The sequence below is a fragment of the Agelaius tricolor genome, unplaced genomic scaffold (genome assembly GCF_023055355.1).
Source record: "Agelaius tricolor isolate 1412-34295 unplaced genomic scaffold, bAgeTri1.0.p SCAF_4, whole genome shotgun sequence".
Classification (NCBI taxonomy): Eukaryota; Metazoa; Chordata; class Aves; order Passeriformes; family Icteridae; genus Agelaius; species Agelaius tricolor.
In genome coordinates this window covers 30,930,884-30,958,201 of record NW_027269264.1, presented here as the reverse complement: position 1 = coordinate 30,958,201, position 27,318 = coordinate 30,930,884, and the positions used below count along the sequence as shown (strand labels likewise).

Genomic DNA, 27,318 nt, shown 5'->3' with positions numbered 1-27,318 from the left:
AGACATCACTCTGTTCCAGGATGTCAGGGCACCCCAGAACAGCATTCGGGGATTCTACAAGGGAGAAGTACAGTTCCTTTCAGCACATTTTATAAGGTTTTTTACTGTAAAAATATAAAAAAAAATAATTGTTCTTGCAATTAAGCTACCCAGCTGCAGGTTTTACCCTAAAACCTAATTTATTTTGTATTTTTTCGGGGTTTTTTGTAATCAGTGGTCACACACCACTGGAGCAGCTGCCTTTGCAGAGGGCAGGAAGGCTGGCTGATAGCAGCTCACCACAAAAACTTTCTGTGACAAAGAAAAGGCTGGGGGGGAAGAAACTAAAAATAATCATGAGACGATAAAAAAAAACAAAAATAAAAAGTACATAAACACAAATTTAAAATAAAAGTATTTCTTTTACTTTAACTAAAAATTTTAAAATAATTTCAAAATAAAATAACACGGTGCTTTTCCTACTGGGGCCTTTGGGTTTATCTTCTTATTTACCCTATTTCTGTGTGGTGATAGCTATTGGGGCAAATTTCTACATTTTGCGTGCCTTTTTTTTTTGGGTGTCTGAGGAAAAAAACATCATTTTTGCCTCTGTAAAAAGGTGTTGCTTTGGGATATTGTGGCACTGACTAAAAGCTGGGCTTTACACCAAAAACCCTAAGAAAAGGGAGGGGGAAAGGTTACTGTAGGCTGAAAATTGTTGGTTGTTCCATGCAGAAGTCAAAGACTCCCAAACCTGGAGGAAACACAGGTCTAGATGGTGTAAAAGGATACATCAGGAGTGGGAGGATGGGCTTGCAGGTGAAAAAGTCAAAATAAAATAAAGTAACAAAATAAAATTCATTAGCAGCAGGCAGGCAGCAGGAAATCCAGATTCTTACCTCATCCTGGGCAGGAGCTGAGCAACCCTTGACCACATTGGATCTCTTTGCCCCAGGATAAAACAGAGACCAAATACTATATCAAAACCAGCAGAATAAGTCACATGGAGCAAAAGGCATTTCAAGTCACTCCCAGCCCATACTCTGGGGAAGAAACACCAAATGTCACCTATCTCTTCCCCACCTGCCTGTGGTCACACTGATCTACCCCCTCACAGTCAAAAACCTTATTTAAAGGCTTTTTGAAATGATTATTTATTAATTCTGCTTCCATAGATGTTTAACACAACCACCAAACCCACAGATGTTTCTACACCTCCAGGTGTGCCGCCTCTTCCTGGCTGCAGGACACCCATTCCCTCTTCACCAACTTCCATTTACAAGGGAAGGGTGTAGAATACACACACACACACACACACATATATAAATGTACATATGTACAAACTGAAAAGCAGATAAAAGCCGTAGCCAATACCATTTCCTGGAGCAGATGCAGCTGTGAGTGCGTAGTTCACAAGGCAAGGGGTTGTCTGAGGACAGTGTCACTTTTGGGCTGCTTCTGGGACCTTCTGAGCAACCATGGCTGGGGAAATTGTTTATGCTGATTTAAGGCATCCTGGGGACAGTTCTTCTGCTGAGAAGAATCGTGGTAACTGCTATTTTGGGGAGAAAATGCTTGTTTCAAATTTTGGGAAGATTTTTGGATTTGTTTACTTTTAGGTTTGCTTGCTTGCTTCATCTCCATGTTAAGGTTTCCAAGACCATGGAGAACATTGTTGTGGGTTAAATGTCTTCTAAGGTAGCATCCTGGCTTGAAAAGAGGGGGAATAAGAGAAAGGAAAGGATGAGAGAGGGTGGCAGATATCTGGAAGCCATTTGGCTTCTGAGACTCTTCACCTGGGGGGCAAAATGGGTGCCAAGAAACCTAACATGAGCCAACACACCTGGGTGGGAAGGAATGCTGCTGAGATCCTGTCTGGAATCCTAGTGGAGATGAGAGCTGGAGTGACCTTTGTCTCATTAACTCCCAGCTATAGCAGGAGCTCTAAATTAAGCCTATTTCAGAATGGTTTCCCATCCCCCAAGATCCATCATTGGGTGCCCAAGGATGCTCCTGAGGCTCCTGCAGCCCCTCCTCCACCTGAGAAACCACCCTCACCCTAGACCACATCAGTGGTGATTTACTTCTTTGGAGGAAGCAAAGAAGCTGTAAACTTCTGCTCAAACTCACCAGCTTGACAGAGGGGCTTTTTTTTTTCCCTCTAAACCCCCAGTATTTTCATCTTTCATTTTTTAAAGCAAATGTGGCCTCTTTCAGCACCTGCCGTCTGTCCATGGTGGCACAGGCTCCTTCTCATAGCCGGGGGGCTGGGGCAACTCATCCTGCTGGTCCTGGTGGTGGTGCTGACTGTGCGGGGTGAGTAACCAGCTCTTATCTACACCTCACACTCCAGTGAGCAGCCAGGGAGGGGAAATTGGGGTTTATTTCAGCATTTCAGTCTTTGGAGGGGACAAGGTTGTCCTGTAGAGATGCGACATCACCCATCAAGAATAAGCCCATTCTGAGTAAACCTGGATTATACCCATAGCTATCAAACAAGGGTGAAGAATACAAGCCATGTTTTTCAGGCTGGCTTAAGCAACTGTATAAGAAAATGAAACCCGGTTTTGTAGGGTTTGTGGTTTTTATCCCCAAACGGCTGCAGCTTCTCACCTCAGATTACTGCTCCAAGTTTTTCAGGGGTTCCCACAGCCAGTGGTGACAAGTGTTCCACAGCTAGGCACTGGGATCCAGGGAAGGAACCAAGTGGAGCAGTGCATGTTTTCATCCCTGGTGCGGTATTTCTGCAAGCCCCAAGGGGACAACCCCACAGGTAATCCCCCTTTCAATCTGACTCTGCTGGGAGATGTTCAGGTGAGACTTTTGTGGGGGTCTTCTACTGCAAGGAGAGAGACCCTTGGGGTTGTGAGACCACAAGAGTTATTTGGCAAAGAGGAGTTTTGCAAGGAAGAATCCTCTTTTCCATGCAATTTTTGCTGATCCCTCCTCCATGGAGGAGCAGCATCAGCCCTAGGGAGGAGGTTTCTTGCCACTCTTCCTCCACCTCCACCAGCCAATAATGTCCTTGTGGTCACCCAGCCTCAGTAACCTTCCTTCTCTCCAGTGGCTGGTAAAACCACATCGATGTGAAAAACCCAGCAATGGGGAAAGAGCTGGGGTGTGGGATGGAGTACCTTCAGTACCTTTAGCTGGTGGCTGGGGAATAACCTGATAGCCCTTCAGAGTGTCTCATGGCTTTTTCTCCCCTTCAGCCTACGCTGGCTGCAAGCTGTGTCCCCAGGACTGGCAGCTTCACGGGGAAAGATGCTACTGGCTTTCTGAGGAATTGGGAAACTGGACTCAAGGCATGAAAAGCTGTGAGAACCAGGACTCCCAGTTGGTGGTGCTCCAGGACAAGAAAGAAAAGGTAAATAGGGAGAAGAAGGCTTAAAAAGGACACAAAAGTCCTGATTTTTAGGTGGGCAGGGAAGAAAAAAGTGCCTATCAACAGGAGGGTTTGGGGACAAAGTATGGGGGAAATTCATGTCTCATGAATTTGGGAGTCAGATTTACTCTGTGAATTTGATTGCCATGAAACCTCCAGAGAGAGATTTTGGGAGCAACTGATCACTTCTGTTTTCCAGGAGCACATCAAGACTGTTTCAGGCAAGAGCCCACCACCAGTTTGGATTGGATTAAGGTCACATCAGAAGGTGTGGAAATGGGTAGACAACACACCTTTCAACCCCAAAATGTGAGTGTATCCACAGTCTGTTGGTGTAAACAGCAGCTTTGCTCCATTCCAGACCCAATTCATGCTCTGACCCATCTCTCCAAGATGTTGGAATTTATGCAAGAGTCTCATATTCCCCCCAGCAAAGTTCTGTAGAACAAAGGTTGGGGAACTGTACCGGAGCACAGTAACCCCACAGCTCCCACCAGACCCATGCAATAATGTGTGGAGCTTTTCGTGCTCCACACATGCCCCTTGTAGATCTTACTGCAGGTACAGCAACTCTCCTCAAATCTGGTCATCCTCCAGCAAGAAATTATGCATGCACAGTGAGACAGTGCAGGAAAAGGGCAGAACAACCCCACCCCACATCTCCTTTTCTGCAAGATTTGGAGAGTTTCCTCCTCTTCAGCAATACAATTTTTGTTTTACAGGCTTGGCACCTCTCTGCACGAGATGGATGAAGGGTGTGGGACACTGAGAGCCAAGGACTTTGAAGTTAAAAGATGTGATGCTGAACACAAGTGGGTTTGCAAAAAAAAGCCTTTCCTTCTCTGCTCTGTGACAGCAGAAGATGGAGAGAAAAGCGATGCCTCCATCTGACAAACACACACCCCAGAATGCCCATCCCACAAGACAATTGCTGCCAATATTTGGGGTGGAATAGCCCCATCCTCACAGTTACAGCTTTGCAGGAGATTTCAGGGTTTGCAAATCCTCTTACCAGTTTTGGGGGCACAGATGAACCCCTGAGCTGGAGGATCAGAAAGGCCTGTGTCTCAGGCACAGTGTTGATAGAGCTGTGGCATCAATAAAAGCTTATCAAACTGGTTTGCTTCAATTTATTGAAATAACACAGACAAGAGCACAAGTGGCACATCATGCAAAGTTCATATATAAACATTGCAAATTTCAACTCAAAAAAGCTTTTGTGAGTGACAGATATTACCTGTATGCATCTCTCCAAGCACAGCTGACTGTCAGCACACTGATGCAGGTAGCTGGGTGGATGCAGGCAGCTGGGTTTTGCTCAAGTTTTGAGGATCTGGAGGGGTTTCTTTTTATTCTGAGTTGTTTTGTTGTTGTTGTTGTTGTCGTTGTTTTAGGGTTATTTGTTGCGGTTGTTTTGGAGAGGTTTTCTGTTTTGGTTTTTGTTTATTTGTTTGTTTTTGAGGTTATTTTGATTGTGGGTTGGGGTTTTGTTTGGTTGGTTTTGTTGTTTTTACCAAATTCCTCCCTTTCTTTGATCTCCTTCAAATGGTAGAGAAGTGTGCAAGAGGCAGGGAAACTTCTTCAGCTCCGGATTTGGAGGGAAGGGAAGGGAAGTTCCGGGAAAGGAAGTTCTGGGAAGGGGAGGGGAGATTTGGTTGATATTCAAGAATCACCTCCTACAAGATCAACAAGCTCCATCCCAACAAGTAGGAAATGAAAGGCAGCTAGAGACTAGAATGACAATGTTCCTTACTGAACTCAAAAGGAAACACAGTGAAAGCTGGGAAAGATTGTGCAGGAGGGATACAGAGCTGTTGTGATAGCACCAGGAAAGCCAGGGCCAGCCTGGAGAGGAATCTAGCAACATTTCTGCACATGAAGGGTAACAAAAGAGAGTTCTATGTGTAGTTGTAGCAAATAGCAAAAGGAATAAAAGGACAGCTAGGGAAAATGTAAACCCTTCCTGGATGGGGTAGAGGTGCTGATAACAAAGAACATGGAAAAGTCTGAGATATTCAATACCTTCTTTGCCTCCGTGTTTTCTGGTAAAACTGTCCTTGAGGAATCCTAAGCCCCAGAAAACAGAGGAAAGTTTGGAACATACCTCACCCTCCACAAAAGGAAAAATATATTAAAGAGAGCCTCAACAAACTGTACATATATAAATTCATGAAGCATAAGAGGTTGGACCCACAAGTGCTGGGGAAGCTGCATGATGCCACTGCAAGTCCACTCTTTATTACCTCGAAATGTCATGTCAACTGGGAAAGATTCCTGAAGAGTGGAGGAAAGAAAATGTTACTTCTATTTTCAAGAGTGGCAACATGAAACATCAAGGGTACTACAGGCAGAGCAGCTTCACCACAATCTCTGGACAGATAAAGGAACAGCTAATCCTAGAAGCCATTTTTCCAAACAGGTGAAGCACAACATGGTAGTCAACATGGATTTATGAAGAGGAAGCCATGCTTGACTAACCCGATAACTTACCACAATGTGGATGATGTAACTGTTTTGGTGGATGATGGGAGAATAGTGGAAGCTGTTTACATCAATTTCAGTAAGACTTGTGACACTGGCTCCCCTAACAGACTCAGAACAGCTGGCAAAATACAGGTTAAAGAAGCATACAATGAGGTGTATTAAAATGGCCTACCTGCCAAGCCCACAGTGCTGCGATCCCTGGTTTAGAGACAAGTGATTAGTGGCGTATCCAAGTTTTGGGACCAGCACTGTTAAACATCTTCACTGATAACCATGAGTACATCTTTCAGCAAGTACACAGTACACGACTAGAAGGACTAGCTGATCTATAAGGTGATTGTAGATCAGAGATAAGGTAAGATTCAGAGGGTCTTGGTCCAACAGAAAAGGATATCTGAGAGAAATCTCTTAAAGAGCAATGAGGATGAATGCAGATGTCTGCATCTGGGGAGGAAAAACACATAGCACTGTTACATGCTGTGACCTGGCTGGCTAAAGAACAGCACTCCAGAAAAGGATTTGAGGACTTTGGTGAACAAGCTGACCATGAGATAGTGATGCAAGCTGATGGCAAAGGCAGCCAACAGCCTCCTAGGCCACATTAGGAAGGGAACTGAAAGCAATGTGAAGGGAGGTGGTCTTTTGTCTCTACTCATCTCTAAAGCCACACATGGAGCACTGTGTCCAGCTATGAGCTCCCCAATACAAAAACAAGATGGACTTACTGAACAGTGAAGGACTACAAAGATGACTAGGAGACTGGAACATCTTCCAAATGAGGAAAGCCTGAAAGAGCTGAGATTGCTCAGCCTGGAGAAGAGAGGCTTGGGGGTGCCTTACCCACATGTATAAATACTTGAGGGGTTGGAATGAAGAGTGCAATGCCAGGCTCTTTTCAGTGCTGCTCAGAGACAAGAGGCAATGGGCACAAATTGAAAACCATGGAATTCCATCTGAACACAAGAAAACACTGTTCTACTGTGAGGCTGGTCAAACACATTGCCCAGAAAGGTTAAGACATTCAATGAACAACTGGGCATGATTTTGAGTAACTAGTTCTAGCTGACCCTGTGTGAGCAAGAGAGTTGGTTTCATGAAATGTTTTCCAATAGAAACAATTCTGTTATTCTGAGATTGTGTGGTTGTCTGTGACTATCCAATGTGAGGATATAGGGAAGATTAAGCCAGGCTTTTTTTCAGGCAAGAATAAATGGTGTAACTTTTAATTAGATGGAGGGAAAACTCTTTTTTTACCATGGTGGTGGTCAGCTCAGAGTAGCTATCAATTCTCTGTCCTTGGAAATATTCAAAACTCAACCACACAAGGCCTCAAGCAGTTCACTCTAACTGCACCTGCTTTAGGGGGAGTTTGGACTAAGTGGCCTCCAGAGGTCCATCTCAAGCTGAAGCATTTCATGATTCTCCATGGCTGGATTTAAAGAATGTAACTCATAACAGCTCAACATATTTGTGGTAGCACTTAAAATACACATGACTTAAATATAGGGTTGGTAAAACATGCATACTGAGGAATACAAGACCAGGACCTAGGCAAAGCCAAGTTACTTTAGCTAGCTATCATTTTAGATTGGAAATGCTTATCACTTGAGATATGTTCCTCTATATATATAAATAGTCAGAAGAACACTGTCCTAGTAATTTTTAGTGCTTTGAAACATTCAGATGGAACACCCCACTGGCTAAACTCAAAGGCTTACAGATGAAACCCCAGAAACCTTTTCCACTAACTTCAATGACTAAAAAAAGAATTTGATTGATGCAAGTAGAACCAGGGGGACTGACAAACATTGCCATATCACCAGGTGCCTCAGGCTACTTGGCCTATCAGTAAGTGCAAACAGGCCCAGAGATTTCAGAAGGAAGCAGAAGGCCTAGCTCAAAAATATGAAAAAACCCTGCTCATTAAATCCTTAACAAATATTTAAATGTATGGATTGGTTTATGTCCAAAATAAAAGGAGAAGCTTAAAAAAAATATTTATTGTGTCTTTTGAATTTAAAATTCAGGAATATCTTTTCCTTTCCTAAATATTCCTAACTCATTAACCTGATTTTCACCAGAAATTTGTCTATGATATCTAGATACAAATGCAATAGTAAATGTAGACTCAAATAGACTCTGTAACAGGTTGTAAAAATTGGAACCAGATCTTCATCCTTACCATAAATGCTTACCTAATTTTTCCTTCTGTACTGAAGTGGAAGCTCTCCAATAGTTGTCTTCATGCAGAACTCTATTTTTGGTGTTATTCCCTTGATAATAACTGTTAATCACTGCATATGCATCACTCTTATAATCAGAACACTTCAAAACCTCCATTGAAACTGCATAATCAGAAGTGACTAAAGGAGGCACTTTAGCTAAAGAAGCCTTACAGCAAATTCACCAGCAAATAACAGTGGCAAAGGAGTTTTCCTATGAAAAGCAGCACTTTGATTTTAGTCTGCTCTTTTAATTGGTATAAAGTGTACCAGAAGAGGAACATGATGCACAAGGTCAGCGTGTTCCAAACATACGCTTGAGGCACTGACCCAGGCACTTGGTAGTGACTTTGACACTTCCTCATAAAGCCAGTATTGTGAAGAAAGGGGAATAGAAACCCTTGATCTACAAAAAATACATACAGTTCTTTAATGTGTAAGTAGCAGCTCCTTTTGTAGAGTGGTGGAGGTGGACTAGCTTAACCCAAAGGACACTTTCTAAAGTGATGTGAAAAAGAAATTCAGATTTGCTTTTCAAGGCAGGTAATGCCATGAAAAATACTGTAAGGACACTAATGATGCCTGACAACAAAAACAACAGCTGTTCACTTATCTTAGACTTTGAATTGTGCCTTTCTAGAAGCTAGTCTCTTTCTTCTACAAGAATGACAGAGAAATCATGGTATGGTACCTTCAAACTTCATTTGCCCCTACCCTTATGCAAAGAGGATAAAATATAAGCAGTAGTGATAAAGAAGGAAAGAAATAAGGTACACCTGGAAGGAAATACGATGACATATTAGTAATTTGAGTGCAGCATCTGGCTGGCCCAGACCCAGCCAGAGAAATGAGGTGATGCTGCCATTTCTCCTTCTGGATCTAAGCCAGTTTGAGGGTACCCCTGAATCACCTGTTCCTTTAAAATATGTCACCACCTTCTTTGTCTTCATCAGGTTCTTAAGGACCAAGTTAAAGATTTGTACAAAGTAATGTTTAGTTAACCTGAGCATATATTTCTAAATTTCTATTCCAAATGTATTGAAAGTATTCCTGTATTAGGCAGAACTTTGTAACAGATTTTTTTTTAAGTCTAGTATTTCTATACTTGCAATATATTATATAATTTATATATAATACCTGATTTTGTGATGTGAAATGATGCCATTACTAGTTTGTAGAGTAAGCACAAGAACCTTATGAATGAATGAGTGCAAAACTGAGTTCACAGGAAAGATGACCCTCCCTGTTCAAAGCTATTGTATGCTGAAATACATTCATATTAATAAAACTGAAGTCAGTTTCATTGCTTCTTTTGCATAATCTAATCCATAATGTAGTGAGAAGTATGAAAATATAATTATTCTAGGCTGCTGTTTCTCCTTCTGGAAACAATGAACCCTAGAAAGAATAGGCAGTGGGAGGCCTTACAAAAATAAAAGACCCCCAAGAGTAGAGTTAGAATAGGCAAAGGGAAAAAAACAAGGCACGTACATGAGATAAAGAAAATGGACAGAAATCTGGCATCCCCAAAGGCCACTGGTACAAAGAATCTTGAAAATCTTTTAAGTGACTGGAGCTTTCACACCAGCTGTGGATGAAGGCATATAGCTAAACATGTTTTGTTATTAGATCTTCTACCAGCCTACAGGGTGTGACTTACAAATTTAATTGTTAGGATGGCTGTACTTGGAACATTCTCTCAGCACTTCTATATTCAAAAGTGTGCAGGAGCATTCCCCTCTGCTCAAGAGGATCAAAGAGAGAGTCAAACTCCATTCCACACAAAATTGCCACTACCACTCCAGTCCTTTCTTCAGACAGGTATGATAAGCACTAGTTTCAGGCAACTTACCAGAAAATAAGGAGAAACTGTCATCACTAATTCTCTATCCATACCACAACAGGCAGGAGTCAGCTTGCATTCTGGGAACAGAAAGTCTCCTGTACTCCCTTCATAAAATGCACAGTCATCCCCTACTAAAAGAAGAAAGAGACACCTATTAAAAATAGCTGTCAGGGTTGTTATATAGAATTGTCATTGCTGTGCAAATGAAAACTTCATAAATTTATAAATGTGAATGAATGAGTGAATGGTCTTGACAGAATGATGCTTGTCTTGCGCATAGTGATGCTTTCAGAAGCAGGTGGTAGTGGAACATTAGTGGGCCTAGGAAGCGTGGTACAGGAATGGCACATATTTAGCAGGATTAAGAATCCTGCAGATGTTGGAAATCAGCGTACTGTCCTTCTCTGTTGTCAGGGAACATTTCAGTTTGCATTCCTGAACACAGCAAACAAAACCAGAGAAATACAGCAAGCCCAAACCATTTGGTCCTGTATTTGTATATAGGAAAGAATACAACAACATCAGGGGTTTTCTGCCTGCTTGACTAAAAGATAACTACTTCTCCAGAAAATGGCTTATTCAATATATCCCCAGAACTCTTACTTTGCTGCAGCTGATTACTTTGTTTTCTGAACAGGAAATGAAGAGGGTAAGAGGTTGGGAAACCATTTACGTTTGCACTGGTTTTGAAAGATTTGGTTTAGCAGAGCAGTCCTGGAGTTTGATGCTGTCATTAACTTTCAAAGCATTGAAGAGAAGTATGTTGGGGATGAACACAACTACAAGACTTGAAGGCTGACTACTTATTTAGGTTGTAGAGAATATCCACAGCTGTGATAGAGGATGTCATGCTAGTGCATATTTTATAAAATATGTATAAGGCATATGTTTATACACAGATTACTAAATCTTGATCTTGATTTTTCAGTGTTTTCAGTACAATTAAAAATTGTCTCATACAGGGAAAAGAATTAAATATTCTAATCCACCTACTGCAGGAATAAAATAAAAAATTTTGATATGACATTACAACACTTTAATGTTTGTTCAGCATATGTGTCATCATAAAATAGTGCTAAAAGACAATCACCATAATTTTCAAAATGTATTTCCTCCAGAGAGCCAGCATGTAGTAAATGAACATTGTGTAATTTGGCCAACAAGCCATACAGCATGCAAGCAGTGTCCTACAAACTGAGGGTGTAAGTAACCATGCATTACAAGCAAAAAGGTGATGCTAGTCTCTCAAGGACAAGGCACAACAGTCAACAACTTTGGCTTTGCTGAAAGCATGGCATTATCAGTACACAAACCCTAATCAAATGGGGGACCAGTGGAACTGCATGGGAGTACAGCTCAAAGGATAGCACTGCAGGGGCAGATAATAAAAGTTGCACTGATTAACTGGCTTTACTTACACGTATGTGCAAAGTTCTGTTTTGTTCCCCAGGGATCTCACTGCTTTTGTCTGAATTCCAAGACTGGGAGCTGGTCATCACACTGGTAGCTGTGCAAAGTTGAGTGCAGGTGATGAAGGAAGCAAGCGATCCTGGCTACTTTCACAAGATAAAACATGCCTTATGTTTTATAACACAAAGCATATGAGGGAGTCTGCATATGCGGATGGAGAGAAGTAAGGTACCCCAGATTACCATGACCAGATATGATGTACCTGGGATTGTACGTACTTGGATGAGGGAGGTGAATCGTCCTGGGTTACCATGGCAAAGTCTTGTCAAGCCCTACACCACACTTGTCTTTAGCTCTTTTCTCCCTTCAGAAGCCTATTAACTGTGTTCTGAGTAAAGGAGGTCAGTGCTGCTCCATACAGGTGGCACAGCCAGAGAAAGAAAATACATAAGCTCCCAGCACAGGAGGAAAGCTATATGGCACACTGTCAAGTATCTGGCTTAGAAAGCATAGCAGGGGTTTTGCCTTCCTGAGATGTGACCCTAAGATGGCCACAATAGATATTCTGCTAAAAAAGCTGCTGCTCCCTTCACTTAGACAGGTTCTGTGTCTTTACAGAAGCGGGGACATGTTCACTTCTAATCAGAGGAAAAACAAACCCTGCAAACCATGCTACAAGGCTGACAATTTTCAGTAGAAGTTAATAATGAGACTACCATGTTTGATTGTAGGCAAAGTTTCATCTTTTTTAGTCACACTGCTTTTCTGCCTTTCTAATGGATCCCAGCTTTACAACAACCAAGAAAAACTTTTGTGAGCTTTGGGCACTCTGAAAAGAAGGCAATACTAAGTTTTGCCATATGAGGTCTGACTTCTGCTGTACCAAGGACATAGGTAGGCATTGGTTCCTCTTGTGAGGAATAGACTTTGCTTTTGTCAATATCTTTTAAATTTAAAAAGTTGAAAGAAGATAGTATATCCCACAGTACAATAAGTAAGCCAAATCTCAAAGCTCCATAATTTTGCAGAGCCAAACAACAACAAGAATGAAAACAGACGGCATTTGATGGATGAAGGGTATGTCAGTACTATGCAGAATAAAGAACAGATATTCTAAATGGCAAAAATATGTTGATGATATTGCTAAATCCTTTGGCATTACTTAAAAGAGTCTCATCCCTTTTAGAGGTATTACTGATCAGTCTTTTCTGTCCTGACACACAGAAAAATTATGCTATGCCCAGGGGACAAACAAACTTTATACACTACACCTAGTTATCAGCATGATACCCACAAAGCCTGCATGAAAGTAATCATACAAGAAAATGAGCACTCTCTGTACTAAGCTAGATCACCCTCTTTTTTTCCCCTTGTTTAGGCTTTTATGTAGAGATAATAATAACAGATTATCTCAATTTAGTTTTTGCATCCTTCTCCAGTATCACTGAGGTTTTTGAACCAGGAACAGTATCACAAATTACCCTTTAATATATCAGCAACTCTTCAAAGCATAAAGCAAAAAGGAAAGGGAAAGATGACTATCTCAAGCAAAATATCTTGAAAAACAAATACCAAATGTACAGGAAATATTTGTAACATGGGGAACATAAAGTATATTTTTAATTTGATGTAACAGAATAATAACCAATTTTAGTAAATAGCCTGCAGTTTTGGAACATACATGAATGCTCCATAATCCATGACCTCAACAGTAGCACTCACCTGCCAACCCATGTCCATTTGCCTTTTTCCCATCTTACAAGAACACACAATATGAAGCCTGAAGATGACTATCTAACAAGATGAACTTTACATTTTTGTGTTCTAGTTGAATGTAACCAGAAAACTAGACTGCTATCAAAAACAAGAAGATTAGGATGAAGAAACTAAAGCATCATGACTGATCTTAACAAATCATTCAAAATATTCAAATCAGAAAAGAATTTTTTTTACTCAAATGTGTACCCACAATATACAAGAAATTATGGAGTAGAAAGAAATACCAGTGGAGGAGGTCCTTAAATTTATAAGGGAGAGAAAGCTAGGGTGCATGACATAAAACTAACACCAGTATCCTTAGCATCCTGATACTAATATCCTTTACAGTATCAAATCAATTAGCATATAGAAGAATATTTATATTTATTTGCCTATTACCTGAAGACACAAGATGAGTTAATTCAAATTTTATTACATTAAGTGATAGATGAAAAATAAAATATAGTAGGGTGGCTGAATGATAGAATAGATGTACTGTTTACACCTGGGACTGTAATCAAAAGCTACGCATACAGAAAGGAATGGAGGGAGAACAGCAAAGAAATGAGAAGAGTGGATAAATGATAGATGAGAAAGGAGATAGATGCAGAGCTACTATCTACTTTGGTTCCTTAAGTATTTGTTCTAATATTATTTTCATTATTAATAGATACACACATAAAAGTACTATCAGGACAGTCGGTCTCTGTGATTGATACCTGATGGATTGTAAATCCATCAGGATAATGGGATAGTCAGTGGCTTCTGCTTGAGCTTCTGTTGATTTTAACAGGAATGGCTTGCTCCAGAAGGACAAAAACCTGAAACCCTTTTAAGACAAAGGAATTGCAAGTGAATTAAAGCTAAGAGAAATAGCTTAAATAGCTATTAAGGAAATACCTTAAATTAAAATTTTATAAATAAATAAAAATAAAATTTTATAAATAAATAAAAATATTTTAACTAAACATGTGCTTCTGTAGGTATGACTGACTGTTGAAAGTTTACTACAATGGCAAAACAGAATGTAGACAGGCCATTGTTGTAAATAATTTTTTTTTCTCTCCTATATCCCCTTACAAGCAATAGATTTTGACTTTTAAAAGACTGCCTAACCATTAAATGTGACATGACCTGTCAGACTTCAAAATGCAAAATTGCTGATAGAAAAATGAAAAGCACAGTGTCAAGTTAGCCCAGTGTATCACACTAGGTGTCAGAACACAGCCTGTCCTAAGAATGGAAAAATGATGTAATTCATTTGAGGGCAGCTTGCTTATAAAGGCTGACATTCAAAAGGCTCAAATAAGTGCAACATAAAGGGGGACCAATATGTACCAGGTCATGTACTCTGGAAAGACAGTCAGAGAAAGAGACTCATTATGTGAATACATGGATCTACTTTTTCAGTTTTAATTATCACCTATTCAAATATCACACTTTCTGTATTTTGCTTTCTTCAGCAGGAGCTAAAGCACCTTCAAACATCTATGGGAAAACAGTAAGAAGCAAATAAATTAATTATAACACTCATTAAACAAACCAGCATTCACAGGAACACTTCAATATCTATTCAAAATAATTCTCATATTTTTTGCCAAGCAGCCACTGAGCAAAACACTTAGCTAATATTATATGTTACCATGTATTTTAGGATATGATTTACATTTTTTAAGTTACACAATGTTTTGTAAAAAACAAAGCTGAAATTTCATATTCATTCATATAGGCATCGACTTCAGAACAGCCTGTAATTTGTAGGGAAAAAATATCAGGTTTACAGTACCCTGAGTAAAATTCTTTGAACTGTAAACCAGAAGAACCACAATTAGGAAATATATGTTTGAAAAACACTTGAATTCTTGGCCAATCCTACAGGACACATCCCAAATTAAAAGATTAAAAGCTGTAACTCTAAACACCTTAAAGGACAGTAATTCTCCACAGAGGTTATGGGCAAATGAGAAAATGTAAGGAAGTTTTCCTTTATGTTTCTGTGTATTATGTAAAGTGTGTTTGAATGTTTTATAAAAACAAAATCAGTTAAGATATCACGTGTGAAATACCTTTTAAGAAACAAATTCGAATGCATTTGACTGCCTTTAGCTCTTGTCTATTTTGCTACAATGAATTATGTCTTATTCAAATGCTCTTTGCACACCTTGGAGTGAAATTCTGACCCCTTTGAAGTAAATTGGAATTTTACCACTGATTTTATTTGGGCACAAAAGTCAGACATTCTACCTATTTAGAGAAGATGCATTCAGCTGCATTCCTCTTGTTTTATTAATATTTGCTACTCTTTTTTTTTTTTAAGGCATTAACGTCCTTCTTTGAATGACGACAGTGTTTTCAGACAATATTTTAGCAAATCTTTCTTAAAGAGGGCTGACCTAAGCAATGTTTTCTCCAAGAAAATGTGCTACTTCACTGTTTGTCAACACCTACTAATGAAGGTGACAGGCACAAAAAACCCCTAATGTGTGGTAAGAAAAAAGATGAACTTATCTAACAAGACCTACTTCATGTGAATTACTTAGCGTTAAGTAAACATATAAGAAACTACTCTTTGGAAGTGGGTTATATTTCCCACTTCTGGTCATAACATGGCTGTGGGGTTCCATTGCATAGAGATCAAAGAGTTATGTGTTCAGAGTTGCATCTGTTTTGAGACTGCGAAAAGGCCTTAATGAGAATAATAGTTTAGTTTCCATGTGTGGTTTTCCACTTGTGTCAAGGACAACCAGAGGGGAAAGGAAAAGGAATCATGCTACTCAAAGAAAAGCCTCATGAGAGCCAGATGTAAACATTTTTTGAGAAACATACAGGTAGTAGGAGTAATTTGGAAAACTATCAAGAAGACTTTGGATCAAATAGATAAGAAAAATACTGTTCCTCTAAACTTATTGCATACCTGTTTTGCAAATGGCTTCAGCATGGGCTTGCTTGTCAGTAGCCACAGGCATGCTGTCTTATACCATTTTTTAAAAAGCAATCTTGAAACACAACATGCATTAACATACAATAAGGTACAGGAAAAACACTGACACTCCTCTTAGGATCAGTTCCAGGTGTTTGAGTGACATGTAAAAGTGCACTAAAACCACTCGTCCATCATTTATTTAGATCTTCATTTACATCACATGTCTTCTATACAGACAGAAAGCTCAACAGATGATAGCCATATTATAATTAGGGCATCATATTGATCCCAGATCAATCATATCTGAATCAAAATAACTTCAATTACCCTCATATAGACTATTGCTGTTACTAATATTAGGTAAAAACTGTCCATGTTGGAGATGACCTCTCATTATCACTTATGTCAACATTCCAGATCATAAAACCTTAAAGAAATGTACAGTTCCATTTGAGGAATGGGCCTAATAATGCATCTTATTATGCTGAGATACATGTGAAACAAGAATAACTTATCACTTGTAAAGATAAATAACATTACACCTGAATTATAACTCATACAAGACTTGAGACATCAGTTTCTATCCCAAAACATACAACAAACCAAAGACACCTTTTCAAAGCACACCTTATGAGACAAGAGAGGAGTAACAGGGGGAAGGCATTCATTCTGCCTTTTTGTGTTCATCCAAGATGCACAAACTGAGAAATATCTTGGTTTCTCAGCCAGAAACACACCGGGAAATGTACCCTTATGAAAGAAAAGAATACTTTCACATGAAACTCCTTGGTCTAGTCTTAGGCATGTGCACCAGTCCAGGTCTGCAGGACCCTATCTCAGAACGGACTCAGTGGCCCTTGGTGTTATTACTGATAACCTCAAAATGCCAGGTTAAGAGCTATCATTGGGAGTTCTCTCATTTTGTATTTTTGGCTTTTATTGTCCCATGTAACAGGGACTAAATGTCATAGGCCTTAGCATTTCACAGAAACATTTGATTACAAGAAAATGATTGAATGAAAACCAGAATTTTCTTTTTCTTCTATCTGATGAGGACTGTTGCGATCAACATACTAGTATTATCCCTTTGGCCACAGCAGTAATCCTTTTGTTATATAAACAACACACAGCAACAGGTCCCCTACCTTCCCATTTAATCTGAAGTTCCTGGTGTATTTTTCTGGCAAACTTTACACCTACGACCCCCAAAGAATCAGTCAGCACCTTCTGTTTGGAGGAAGAGCTAAACAGCCAATCCATGGGTAAAAAAGTAGGGCTACAACGAGGGCACATTTTAATCTCTGCAGCGGCGCTATCACAAAGGTATGGCCTCATTATACGCTAACTTCCATTCCCAGATGAGAGCCAAGCTATTACAACACCCTAGACAGCACCCCAGGAGCTCTTAGGACTGAAGGATCGTATATATATGCACACACACACACACACGTGGTTGTTTGCCAGTGCCGTGCAGCAGCCTGCAGGAAGGTGAGCGGCCTTCCAGAGGCACGGAAAAGGCAGGATTAGGGAAAGGCATAGGGACAGCTGACAGCACAGGACAGGGCCAGCGGCAGAGACCGCGACGAAGCAGGCACAAAGGCGGAGGCACGGACAGAGGCGCCACCCACGGCAAGGGCGGGAGCTGGGGCCGGGGCGGAGCCGGGGCCGAGGCGGACCCGCGGCAGGGCCCGCCCCGCCGGCCCCGCTGCCTTTATATTACCGCCCCTGAGGCGCGTTCGCCACTCGCTCCTCCCGACGTGCCGAGGGCGGGTGCTCCCGGCCTCGCTGCCATCGGCGGAAGTGTCGCTACCCCAGTTCCGGCGAACGGGTCGCGCCGCCGGGACGGCACCGGGCATGGCGCTGTGGCTGCCGCGCTCCCGGGACGGCGGCGCCCCGGAGGAGGAGGACGAGGAGCGGACACAGGCTGCCGCCTTCCGCCAGCGCTTGCCGGAGGTGCAGGTACGCCCGTGCCCCGCAGCCCCGGCCCCTCTCCCCGCGTCTGGCGCCCGGGGGCGCGGTGCGGGTCGGTGCTGGGCGGCGCGGCCCGCGGAGGGGCGGTGGCGGGAGCGGGGTCGCCGTGCCGAGCCGGGGCCGTGCCGGAGCGCCCGCCGGGGCTCCGAGGGCCGGTGGGGACAGGTGGGGTCTGGCGGGCCGCCCTGGTAGCAGCTCCACCGCGGGCAGGCGATGCGGAAGGAGCTGGGCTGAGTTATCCCAGCGTCCCCGTGCCCAAGGAGCGGATAGGTAGGCGGTGTTTTTCTCTGTTGGCCAGGGCGAGGCGGCGATTTATAAACGCGTTGTAAGGAGTTCTGTGTGGTCTCACAAGCAGCTGCCATGACGTTACTTTTCCAACGGTGGAATTTTCTTCTTGTTACTGCAGAAATAAAAATGCTGTAGTTCTCAGACAAAGTTGGGACAATAAGTTTGATTTACTTGCGTTAAAGTTTCCTTCAGATAGTCTTTCACAAATTGTCCTTCGTGTGCCCCTACCAGAGGCTATCAGCACTGCAGATTTCATAACGTGGCAGTGGAAGGCTGAGGAACTAATGCATATGGATGCATTTTTCTTCACTCTTGGTGAGAAAGGCTTGGCATATTAGTGAGTGTGAATTCTGAGCACACACCTGGAAATAATATAAATAGGGTTGCTTAAGATGTCCCTTTTCTCTCCCAGTTATGAGTGGTGACATCCGCAACAGATTTGACCTGAAGGAGCATGTGTTTGTGCTGGGCCTTGGCCGCTTTATAACTTAAATACCACTTCTTGTGTCAGTTCGAGAGAAGATGTTGGCCATTTGTTTGGGTACTAATACTGAAATGCAGGGAGCAGCAGTTACTTTACTGTTGTGATCTGACATCGTAAGCCCAATACTTTCTTATCAGAAGTGTATATTCAGAGTATTCTCACACTTGGCTGCTGCTAATGTTCCAGCCCTAAGACAGCCAGAGGGATTTCAGCTGTGTCAAAAGTATTTTTGCAGTCTGGAGACTATTACTGATAGCAGCACATGATCCATGATTCTGCAAATACACTTAATAAACTTAGGGTGACTTGAATTGGAAATCTCTTTCTAGAAGACATAGCTGTACATTGCCATGCTTCATCACTTCTGCTATTATAATGCTGCATATCTAAGGTGCCTTCCAGGTGCATTATTATTAGCTTTGGGATTTAGGCCAGTCTGCTTCTATAGAAACTGTAAATCAACAATTTTCTCTCCATAAATACCATGTCTGATTTTCCTCACAGACATACAGCCAAGGGATTGAATTAGCCTGCCAAAAAGAAAGAGAGTTTGTGAAGCACTCTGTAGAATGCACATGGAACCTAGCAGAAGCCCAGCAAAAATTTGGTAATTTAGCACTGCATAATTCAGAATCCTCTGATCAGGAATCTGCTCGAGCAAGGACTGAAGCTGCCGAGTTGAGATGGAGGGAGGAAGAGTGGAGAAGAAAAGAAGAAGCGCTAAACCAGAGGGAACGACAGAATCTATGGAACACAGATCCTGTTAGTAAAGAAGTTTTTAATAAGGTATGACCTACATCATTGTGCGTGGAAGCAAGTGCTAGCCTGTTTTGTTCATTCCAGTTGTTAATAGTCTCTGAGTGTCTTCTGTGTCTTGTACAGAACAAAAACACAATATGTCACTCACCCCTGTGCCTGGGAAGGTCATGGAATATACCATGGAATAGACCTTTCTAGGAGCTGTGCTCAGGCACACGTAGGACAGGGAGGTGGTTCAGGACAGCACAGGTGCACCAAGGGCAGGTCCTGCCAGACCAATTCTTCAGTGGCCTTATCAGTGACGAGGTGATGGCATCAGTGGACAGGTGAAGGGTGACAGATGTCATTTATCTGGACTTCTGCAAAGCCTTGGATGTGGTCTCATACAGCATCCTTCTCTTAAACTGGAGAGAGACGGATTTGATGAGTGAACTGTTAGGTGGATAAGGAAGTGGTTGGTTGGTGGCATGCAAAGGGTAGTGGTCAATGGCTCGGAGTCCAATGGACACCAGGGGCCAGTGGTGTCCTTCGGGGGTCTGTACTGGGACCAGTGTTATTTATTGTCTTTATTAAAATTAAACAGACAGATTGGGTGCACTTTCAGGAAGTTTGCAGATGATATCAAGCTGAGTGGTGCAGTATTAGATGCGAAGGAAACCTTCCAGAGGACCTGAACAAGATGCAGAAGTGGGTCCACGGGGATCTCATGTGTTTTAACAAGGCCATGTGCAAGGTGCTGAACCTGGGTCAGGGCAACCCCCAGTCTCAGCACAGGCTGGGGATGAACAGATCCCAGCAGCCCTGCCCAGAAGGGCTTAGGGTGCTGGTGGCTGAGAGGCTGGACATGACCCAGCCATGGGCACTCACAGCCCAGAGAGCCACACGTGTCCTGGGCTGCATCCAGAGCAGGGTGAGCAACAGGGCCAGGGAGGGGATTCTGCCCCTCTGCTCTGCTGAGACCCACCCCAAAGTAATGCACCCAGTTCTGGGGTCCCCAATACAAGAAGGACGCCTGTTGGAGCAGCTCCAGAGGAGCACTACAGAGCTGATCAGAGGGCTGGAACACCTTTCCTATGAGGAAAGGCTGGGAGAGCTGGGGTTGTTCAGCTTGAAGAAAAGAAGGATCCAGGAAGCCCTAATTTACCTTCATATGACCTCTCAGTATTTAAAGGGACCTTATAAGAAAGAGGGAGAAAAACATTTTTTATCGCAGGCTGTGCTGACAGGACAAGAGGGAATGGCTTTAAACTGAAAGATGGTAGGTTTAGATTGGATGTAAGGAAGATTCTTTTTTATTATTATGATATCAGGATGCTGGAACCAGTTACCCAGGGAAGCTGTAGATACCCAATCCCTAGAAGCAACAGAGGTCAGATTAGACTGGTTTTGGAGCAACCTAATCCAGTGGAAGATGTTCTTGCCTGGGCAGGGATGGTTGAAACTCATTGGTCTTTAAATGTCCAATCCGACCCAGAATATGAAAGTGTTAGTTTGCCTCTAATACTGTCTACTGTAATACAAATTATTTAGCATGAGCTTTTTTTAATAGTAGGATCTTATCTTTGATTTCACAATTTAATTTCAACAGCTATCATTGCCTTTTACCGAGCCCTAAAGTCACAAGCCAGACACAGTCAGGTGATAAATGTGGTTAACTTTTTGTGAAGGGTCCCAAAATACACGCTGAAAAATGCACTGAAGGTGCATATGTGACCTAGAGCAACTACAGTTTTGTAAGGGTAGCAAATTAGCATAATTGACAAGAATGTCTAATTAGAAACACAGATGTTGAGGTACTATGCCCTCTTCTGAAGCCCCAGTTCCTCTCCACTGCTTTATGGTAGAGTGTTGTCCTTGGCTTCAGAAGAAACTAGATAAGGATTGAGGTTTTAGGAATGTATTTTGTCTTTCTTGCTAACCAAGTAGGTAAAATTCTAGCTATGAATCTATATAGCTATACAATAACAGGCTACACAGCTACAAATAGACATGAAGAATATAAAAAAGCAAAAATGAGTTTCTCATCACTATCACATCTCCTAATTTCTCCTGATCCAGACTGCAATGTACATGATTCTCATTACTAACAAATCAGTAAGTTCCTGTATGAAAACAGAAGTTTTTCAGAGATTATAAGGAAACTTTGAAATTCTGTTACTAGGTAAGACACTTTCTGAAAAAAATCCTCCTCAAATATGATACAACTCTAAAATTAGAACATAGCCATTTAAATAGTAATATGTTAAAGTATAATAACTCCTTTATGTCACTAAACGGTATGTGAGTATGTGTGGATTTTATGTAATAGTACAATCTTTCTCTTCCTCAGAGTTTTATTAATCAAAAAAGAAAAGAAATTGAAGATGAGTCTGTGTCTGAACCACTTATGCAAAAACATGAACAAAAGATTAGACACTTCGGTGAGTCTGCTTTTCCAACATCTTGTGGTTCCTACAGAATTTTTTGGTTTGCTCCTTCTTGTACAGAATGAATACTAATAAATGAAAGACCTAAATGACAGACTGTTCAGTTTTATTTTATCAGGACTCCAGGGATATTCCACACCAGTGGGAAAAGACGGGGACATTCCTAGACATATAAGTCATGTATATATAAGTGGATGGGTCATCCATGGCTCTCTCCTTTTTTAAAGGAGATGAAGTTAAATCTTTTATTAAATGATTTTCTGTTACCTGTTAATTTATAAGGGTAATGGCTGATTAAATGGACATATTTGTTAACACCTACACTGAGAGTATGTGTGCTCAGGATTGTGCGTTTAAAACTATACTTAGTTTTCCACTAGGTGTCACTTTAGCTCTATCGTAATTGTTAAACTCGACTGAGCACAAAGCTGATCTTGTAATCTAAAATTTGTATGGTTCTCTGAAGTGCTTGCCATTCGGGCTGGTTTCGTGCTATAGTATAGTATTGCCATATTTGGAATTCTGGAACAATCAAGAATAAGACTGGATTGGCAGAATTCAGTTGTTCTTACAAAGTTGTTTTTACGTTTTTTTTTTTTTTGGCTTCTGGGGGACTTAAAGCGGTTTTAAAGAAAGGGCTTTGAGCCCTGTTAACCTTAGCAAGCCTTTCAAGTATCAAGTAAAGGCACAACACTGTCAAGAGTATGCAAATAGTAGTAATAGGCACAGGTTCTCTTAAGTACCTTAACTATTCAGTGTAATGATATTGGAATTAGAAAATATCTCTCCTGCTGTGCATTTCAGCAGGTAAAAAAAGAAGAGGCTATCTTGTAGGCTTCCTAGCTGAGAGTTGGGCAAAATTACTCTTTGTCTAAATTCAAATTAGACTGTTAAAGAAGCAACCTTACTACAGAAGGTAATTTTTTTTAATACTTCCTGAGTTCAAAGCCATGTTATTATTTTAATTTGTGATACATAAGTCCATTGTAGAAAGCCACAGTACATTAATGCTTTCTGAAGTCACTTGTTCCATGCTAGCTCTGCCAAGAGGCAGTGTGGACTCCGCTATATTGCATGAGTCTTGCTTCTGGATCCTCTTCTGGCTTCAAAACAATGAAGAACTTGCACAGAGTAACTTGAAAATAGTCTAAAAGAAATACAACCTGTTGCTTTCTCTTTCAGCATTTGTTTGCTAGAATTAAGATTAGCTCAGGTCATTACCATTGAATTATCTTTAGCCCTGTTATACTTACGTGCTGATAGACGGGTGAAGCTGTACATCTGGTACCTGTTGCCAATAATGACTGTCAGAGATAGGACAACTGGAAGTGCTATGAGTATTGAGTTCTGATTTTTACATTTGGCTTGTTACTTGAAGCTAGTGCCATGATACTACCATTCAAAGTTCTAATTAACTTTCCAATACTGGAAATACTGGGTTTGTTTTTTGAGATCAAGGTGTTTGTATAATTAATTTGAATTCTCTAAAAGTCTAGCAAACTATATGCTTTAATTTTTGACAGATTACAGGTTCTGTTCTTTGTGTTTTTATTTGCAAACATTTAGAGGATTTGTGTTTGTTAGAATCACTTAATGTAAATATCTGCCCACAAACTTTTTAAGCTATTTGGTGTTGTAATTAACAGATATTTGCACCACTTTGTTAGCTTGTGAGGACTGATTAAAAATAAATTATCAGCATTACTAGAAGTGCATGACTGTTATAATCTGCTTTTAGTATCTTCAAAGACTAATTATGCCTTCTAGTGATGCTCTTTCAGCATTGATAGATGTATAAATAAAACCCCCAAATTTAGCTGCATGCTGTTATTCTGAGGTTAGTAAATTGCCAAGTTGTTATGTATACTTGGTACCAATACAGGTAATTTCCTTGCTGCATTAAATCATTTATCTGTTTAGAATATCTTAACTGTGTTTCTCTTATTAGGCATGCTGAGCAGATGGGATGATAGTCAAAGGTTTTTGTCTGATCACCCATACCTTGTATGTGAAGAAACATCTAGATATCTCATGTTGTGGTGTTTTCATCTAGAAGCTGAACAGGTATGAAGATGTTTAAATCTTTGGAAGCACACATTTTCCTATTTGCACAGTAGAAATGTGACCAAATTCATTAGCTGTTTAACTGTTCTTCCAGCCCTCTCTACTTTATTGATAGTGCATTGTCACATTTATGTCTAGTTATAGCTAACTATGAGTCCTCTTATTTCTGTAAGCATCAGTTCACATCTGCTTAGGAACTGGAACAAAAGGAAATTCTGCTGAATTTTAGAAATATATCTTTAAATCATGACTTTAACTTTTTTTCAGAAAAGAGCTCTGATGGAGCAAGTAGCACACCAAGCAGTTGTAATGCAGTTTATTATAGAAATTGCCAGAAGCTGCAATGTGGATCCAAGAGGATGTTTTCGTCTCTTTTTCCAAAAAGCCAAAGTAAGTCAACTTGGGTAATAATGTGAGAAACTCTTGATACGATACAAGTGTTTTAGAAGGGATTTCTTCCCAACCATGTGAGGCTAAAGAAATTTTTGACTGATTTAGGCTTATGGGAAAGAGTTTTGATAGCAATTATTTTCTAGATAGAACACTTTGTTATAATTCTGGTTCCGCTAATGAAAGCTTAGCGGATTTTGCTTGTAGGTGGAAAGCAAGATGCGGCTGGAGGACAGCAGGTGTGTCACAGACGAGTAATAACTAAGTAAGAACAGCAAACACGAACTGATCTTAAACTGGTCTGACTATTGACTAATTACACACGTTTTCAAAGTCTCCCCCTTACTGTGAGGCAGCTATATAAAGTGTCCCTTTCTCATGACTGAAATAGGGCAATCCAGAGCTTCGTAGGAAAAAGGTGGGAAAACTGAAACTGTGATTTGCTATAGACTGTTCAGTTGTTCAAGACTCTAATGGATCTTAATGTTGCCTAAACTAGTGTAGTTAAAATGTGGGTTAGTTTGTGCTTTACTTTTGATCTAAGGGCTTCAACAAGCACCTGTTGTAAGGATACCTTCTGAGTTGGAATAAATTACAGGCTCAAATTAGGTTTGGTTTTACATGTTCTCAGATAAATCAGCTACTTTACTTATGCATATAAATGCTACAGATTGTCTTAAAAAGAAATCTGCATGAAACATAACTTTAAATTGACTAACTCTATCCCTGAGTTGTTCACAGTTGTTACTCCCCAAAAGGTATAACGTGTCATTACTGCCTGGATTTTTTTCAGCACTGTGTAAGCTTACAATTCAAAAGAACAAATGACTAAAGAACAAATACTTAATTTTTTTCTTTGCAGACAGGAGAAGGCTACTTTGAGGCCTTTAAAAGTGAACTTGAGGCATTCAAGGCGAGAGTGAGAATCTGGTCACAATCACATGGCTTTCAAACCATGTTACTCCATGATCTCAATGTCAGTCCTGGCTGTGTGGGAGAATGGACATCTTTTTTCCAGGTAGGTTTATTTTTCCAAAATTTAATTTAACTAAAGCAGGATTAGGTCCTACTAGAGAAGCTGTACCTTTCTGAGCTATAAAGAGGATTATTTCTTGAATTGCTAGTGCTTAGGATATATCATGCAGTGTTATTAATACACAAGGCATTTATGGCCTTTCTTTTTACTTGCTGGAATTCAGAGCATCAGCAAAAGGTCAAAAGTATATGTTTGTTCATTGCCTTTACATTTTCATTCCTAAAATAAACACTGCATGATAAATCTGATCAGATCTTAGAACTGTATTCCCAGTCATCACCACAAGCAGTGTAAAATCATGGGATCAGTCAAGTAAGTTACAGAATCATAGAATGGTTTGAGTTGGAGTGGACCCTAAAAATCATTTAGTTCCAAACTCCCTGCCATGGCAGGGACACCTTTCATAGGCCAGACAGCCCCATCCAGCCAGGCCTTGAACACTACCAGGGACCTCACAACTTCTCTGGGCAAGAGAAGTCAAGTTTAAGGAAAGTCTTCCTATAAAAGGGTATGCTTAGGTGTTTTTTGCAGTTCCAGTTATGGCCACATTCTGTAATGAAGAAACAACTTAAAAGATTGTCAAAAATTATGTATTAGTAAGGAGTCACAATTGAAAGTACTTGTTTGAAATAATTTGATTAAAGTACTTCTCGGAGGTAGATCAAACAGCTGAATTTTATATAAATGTGCAGTTAGGTGCTAGAAGTATTAAGATCAAATACAAGCTATGCTAGCAAATTTAAAAAATTCTTGACACAGTGACAAAATAGGGGTGGAGGATGTTTTCAGATCTTACTTCCTTTCTATTGTAAATTTGTCTCATCATAAGATGGACAATGGAAACAGTCTTTGTTTCTCTCTCTCTCTCCCTCCATCTATATAATTATGAAGCATTAAGCTGTCAGTTTTTCATCTGTTGCAGAACACAGGAGATCTACAAGGTTCCATAAACACAGATGACTGCAGTTTCAACTCTGTGATACAAAGAGATGAAGAAGAATCCAAAATGATGGACACATTTTAGTACTTTTTAAGACTGAGGCCAAGTACTCTTTTATTTCCCTTTTTTTTTTCCCCAAAGAAACAAACATGGCTATTTTCTTGACACTTATTTTTCTGGGTACTGCACTTTATTTTTCGTGTCAGATTTTTGTTGTTTTGATTTGATTTGGGGGGGTGGGGAGGGACTTTGAAGGGTGGGTAATTAAGAAAAACCTTGTAATATTGTTTGAAATGTGCTGCTAGGTTTTTAGTTGTCCTTGAAGAGCAGGGTTCTTATATTGCCGAATGTGAAACTGGATGTGTTTTCTGCTACTAACCTTGCCTTTCATGATTTTAGAAATTAAACATCTGCACAAATACAATGTTTACAAGAAGCAGCAGATTCTTGGTAGAATCTGCTATTGTCTTACTACAGATGTGGATATGTTTTACTCTGAATATTGGAGATTGCAACTGTATTCATGCTACCTTGCTGACAGTAGAAGCTCTCAAATTTGGTTATCACTAATAGCAATAAATTAGTATCTGGTATCAGTATTTCTGATCTGAATGGATTAGATTAAAACACTGGCTTTCTACCTCTTCTAAGGGGATATAAATGTTATATTGTACTTTCATTAAACATAACTTGGTTTAATCCTAAAACATAACAACACTTGTCTACAAATGAATACTGGGTTGTATGATTTCTGGGAGTCTGATTCTCTTCTTGTTCATCAGGCTAACTTCAGAATTATTTTTTTAAACCCAAGTCTTGTTGTGGTTGAAGTCATTGAGGAAGGAAACTTGTACAAGGGTTAGGCTAAGACCTCAGTTTAAACAAAAAGCTTTGTTACAAGTCACATAGGGAAGTGTCATGCACGTTACTTCATATGCTGTTCAACCAAAGTG

At 40.5% G+C, this 27,318-nt stretch overlaps 2 protein-coding genes across 3 annotated transcripts; both read left to right on the top strand.

Moving 5' to 3' along the window:
• The first annotated feature begins 1,341 nt into the window (after nucleotides 1-1,341).
• On the top strand, nucleotides 1,342-4,483 carry LOC139589058 (C-type lectin domain family 2 member B-like). 2 transcript variants are annotated; one of them, XM_071425103.1, is made up of 6 exons: nucleotides 1,342-1,527; nucleotides 2,197-2,295; nucleotides 2,612-2,752; nucleotides 3,192-3,346; nucleotides 3,564-3,673; nucleotides 4,087-4,483. In XM_071425103.1, exons 1-6 carry the CDS (start codon nucleotides 1,458-1,460, stop codon nucleotides 4,253-4,255), a joined length of 744 nt encoding a protein of 247 aa, XP_071281204.1. In that variant the 5' UTR covers nucleotides 1,342-1,457; the 3' UTR covers nucleotides 4,256-4,483. The 2 variants fall into 2 exon arrangements, with proteins under 2 accessions (XP_071281204.1, XP_071281205.1); XM_071425104.1 differs by lacking the exon at nucleotides 2,612-2,752.
• Nucleotides 4,484-17,747: 13,264 nt separating this feature from the next.
• On the top strand, nucleotides 17,748-26,964 carry CDC37L1 (cell division cycle 37 like 1, HSP90 cochaperone). The gene is made up of 7 exons (XM_071425093.1): nucleotides 17,748-17,966; nucleotides 19,255-19,536; nucleotides 21,839-21,929; nucleotides 23,884-23,999; nucleotides 24,267-24,389; nucleotides 25,252-25,407; nucleotides 26,348-26,964. The coding sequence occupies exons 1-7, from the start codon at nucleotides 17,862-17,864 to the stop codon at nucleotides 26,447-26,449; spliced, it is 975 nt and encodes a 324-aa protein (XP_071281194.1). The 5' UTR covers nucleotides 17,748-17,861; the 3' UTR covers nucleotides 26,450-26,964.
• The last annotated feature ends 354 nt before the right edge of the window (nucleotides 26,965-27,318 follow it).

What these genes read in the sequence shown, in the direction of transcription:
- LOC139589058 (XM_071425103.1), top strand. Translation starts at nt 1,458, where the DNA reads ATGGCTGGGGAAATTGTTTATGCTGATTTAAGGCATCCTGGGGACAGT. An exon ending in GGTGGTGCTGACTGTGCGGG is followed by an intron (nt 2,296 to 2,611) that starts GTGAGTAACCAG and finishes TACTGCTCCAAG; the next exon opens with TTTTTCAGGGGTTCCCACAG. An exon ending in TCCAGGACAAGAAAGAAAAG is followed by an intron (nt 3,347 to 3,563) that starts GTAAATAGGGAG and finishes TCTGTTTTCCAG; the next exon opens with GAGCACATCAAGACTGTTTC.
- CDC37L1 (XM_071425093.1), top strand. Translation starts at nt 17,862, where the DNA reads ATGGCGCTGTGGCTGCCGCGCTCCCGGGACGGCGGCGCCCCGGAGGAG. An exon ending in ACAAAAGATTAGACACTTCG is followed by an intron (nt 21,930 to 23,883) that starts GTGAGTCTGCTT and finishes TTCTCTTATTAG; the next exon opens with GCATGCTGAGCAGATGGGAT. An exon ending in AATGGACATCTTTTTTCCAG is followed by an intron (nt 25,408 to 26,347) that starts GTAGGTTTATTT and finishes CATCTGTTGCAG; the next exon opens with AACACAGGAGATCTACAAGG.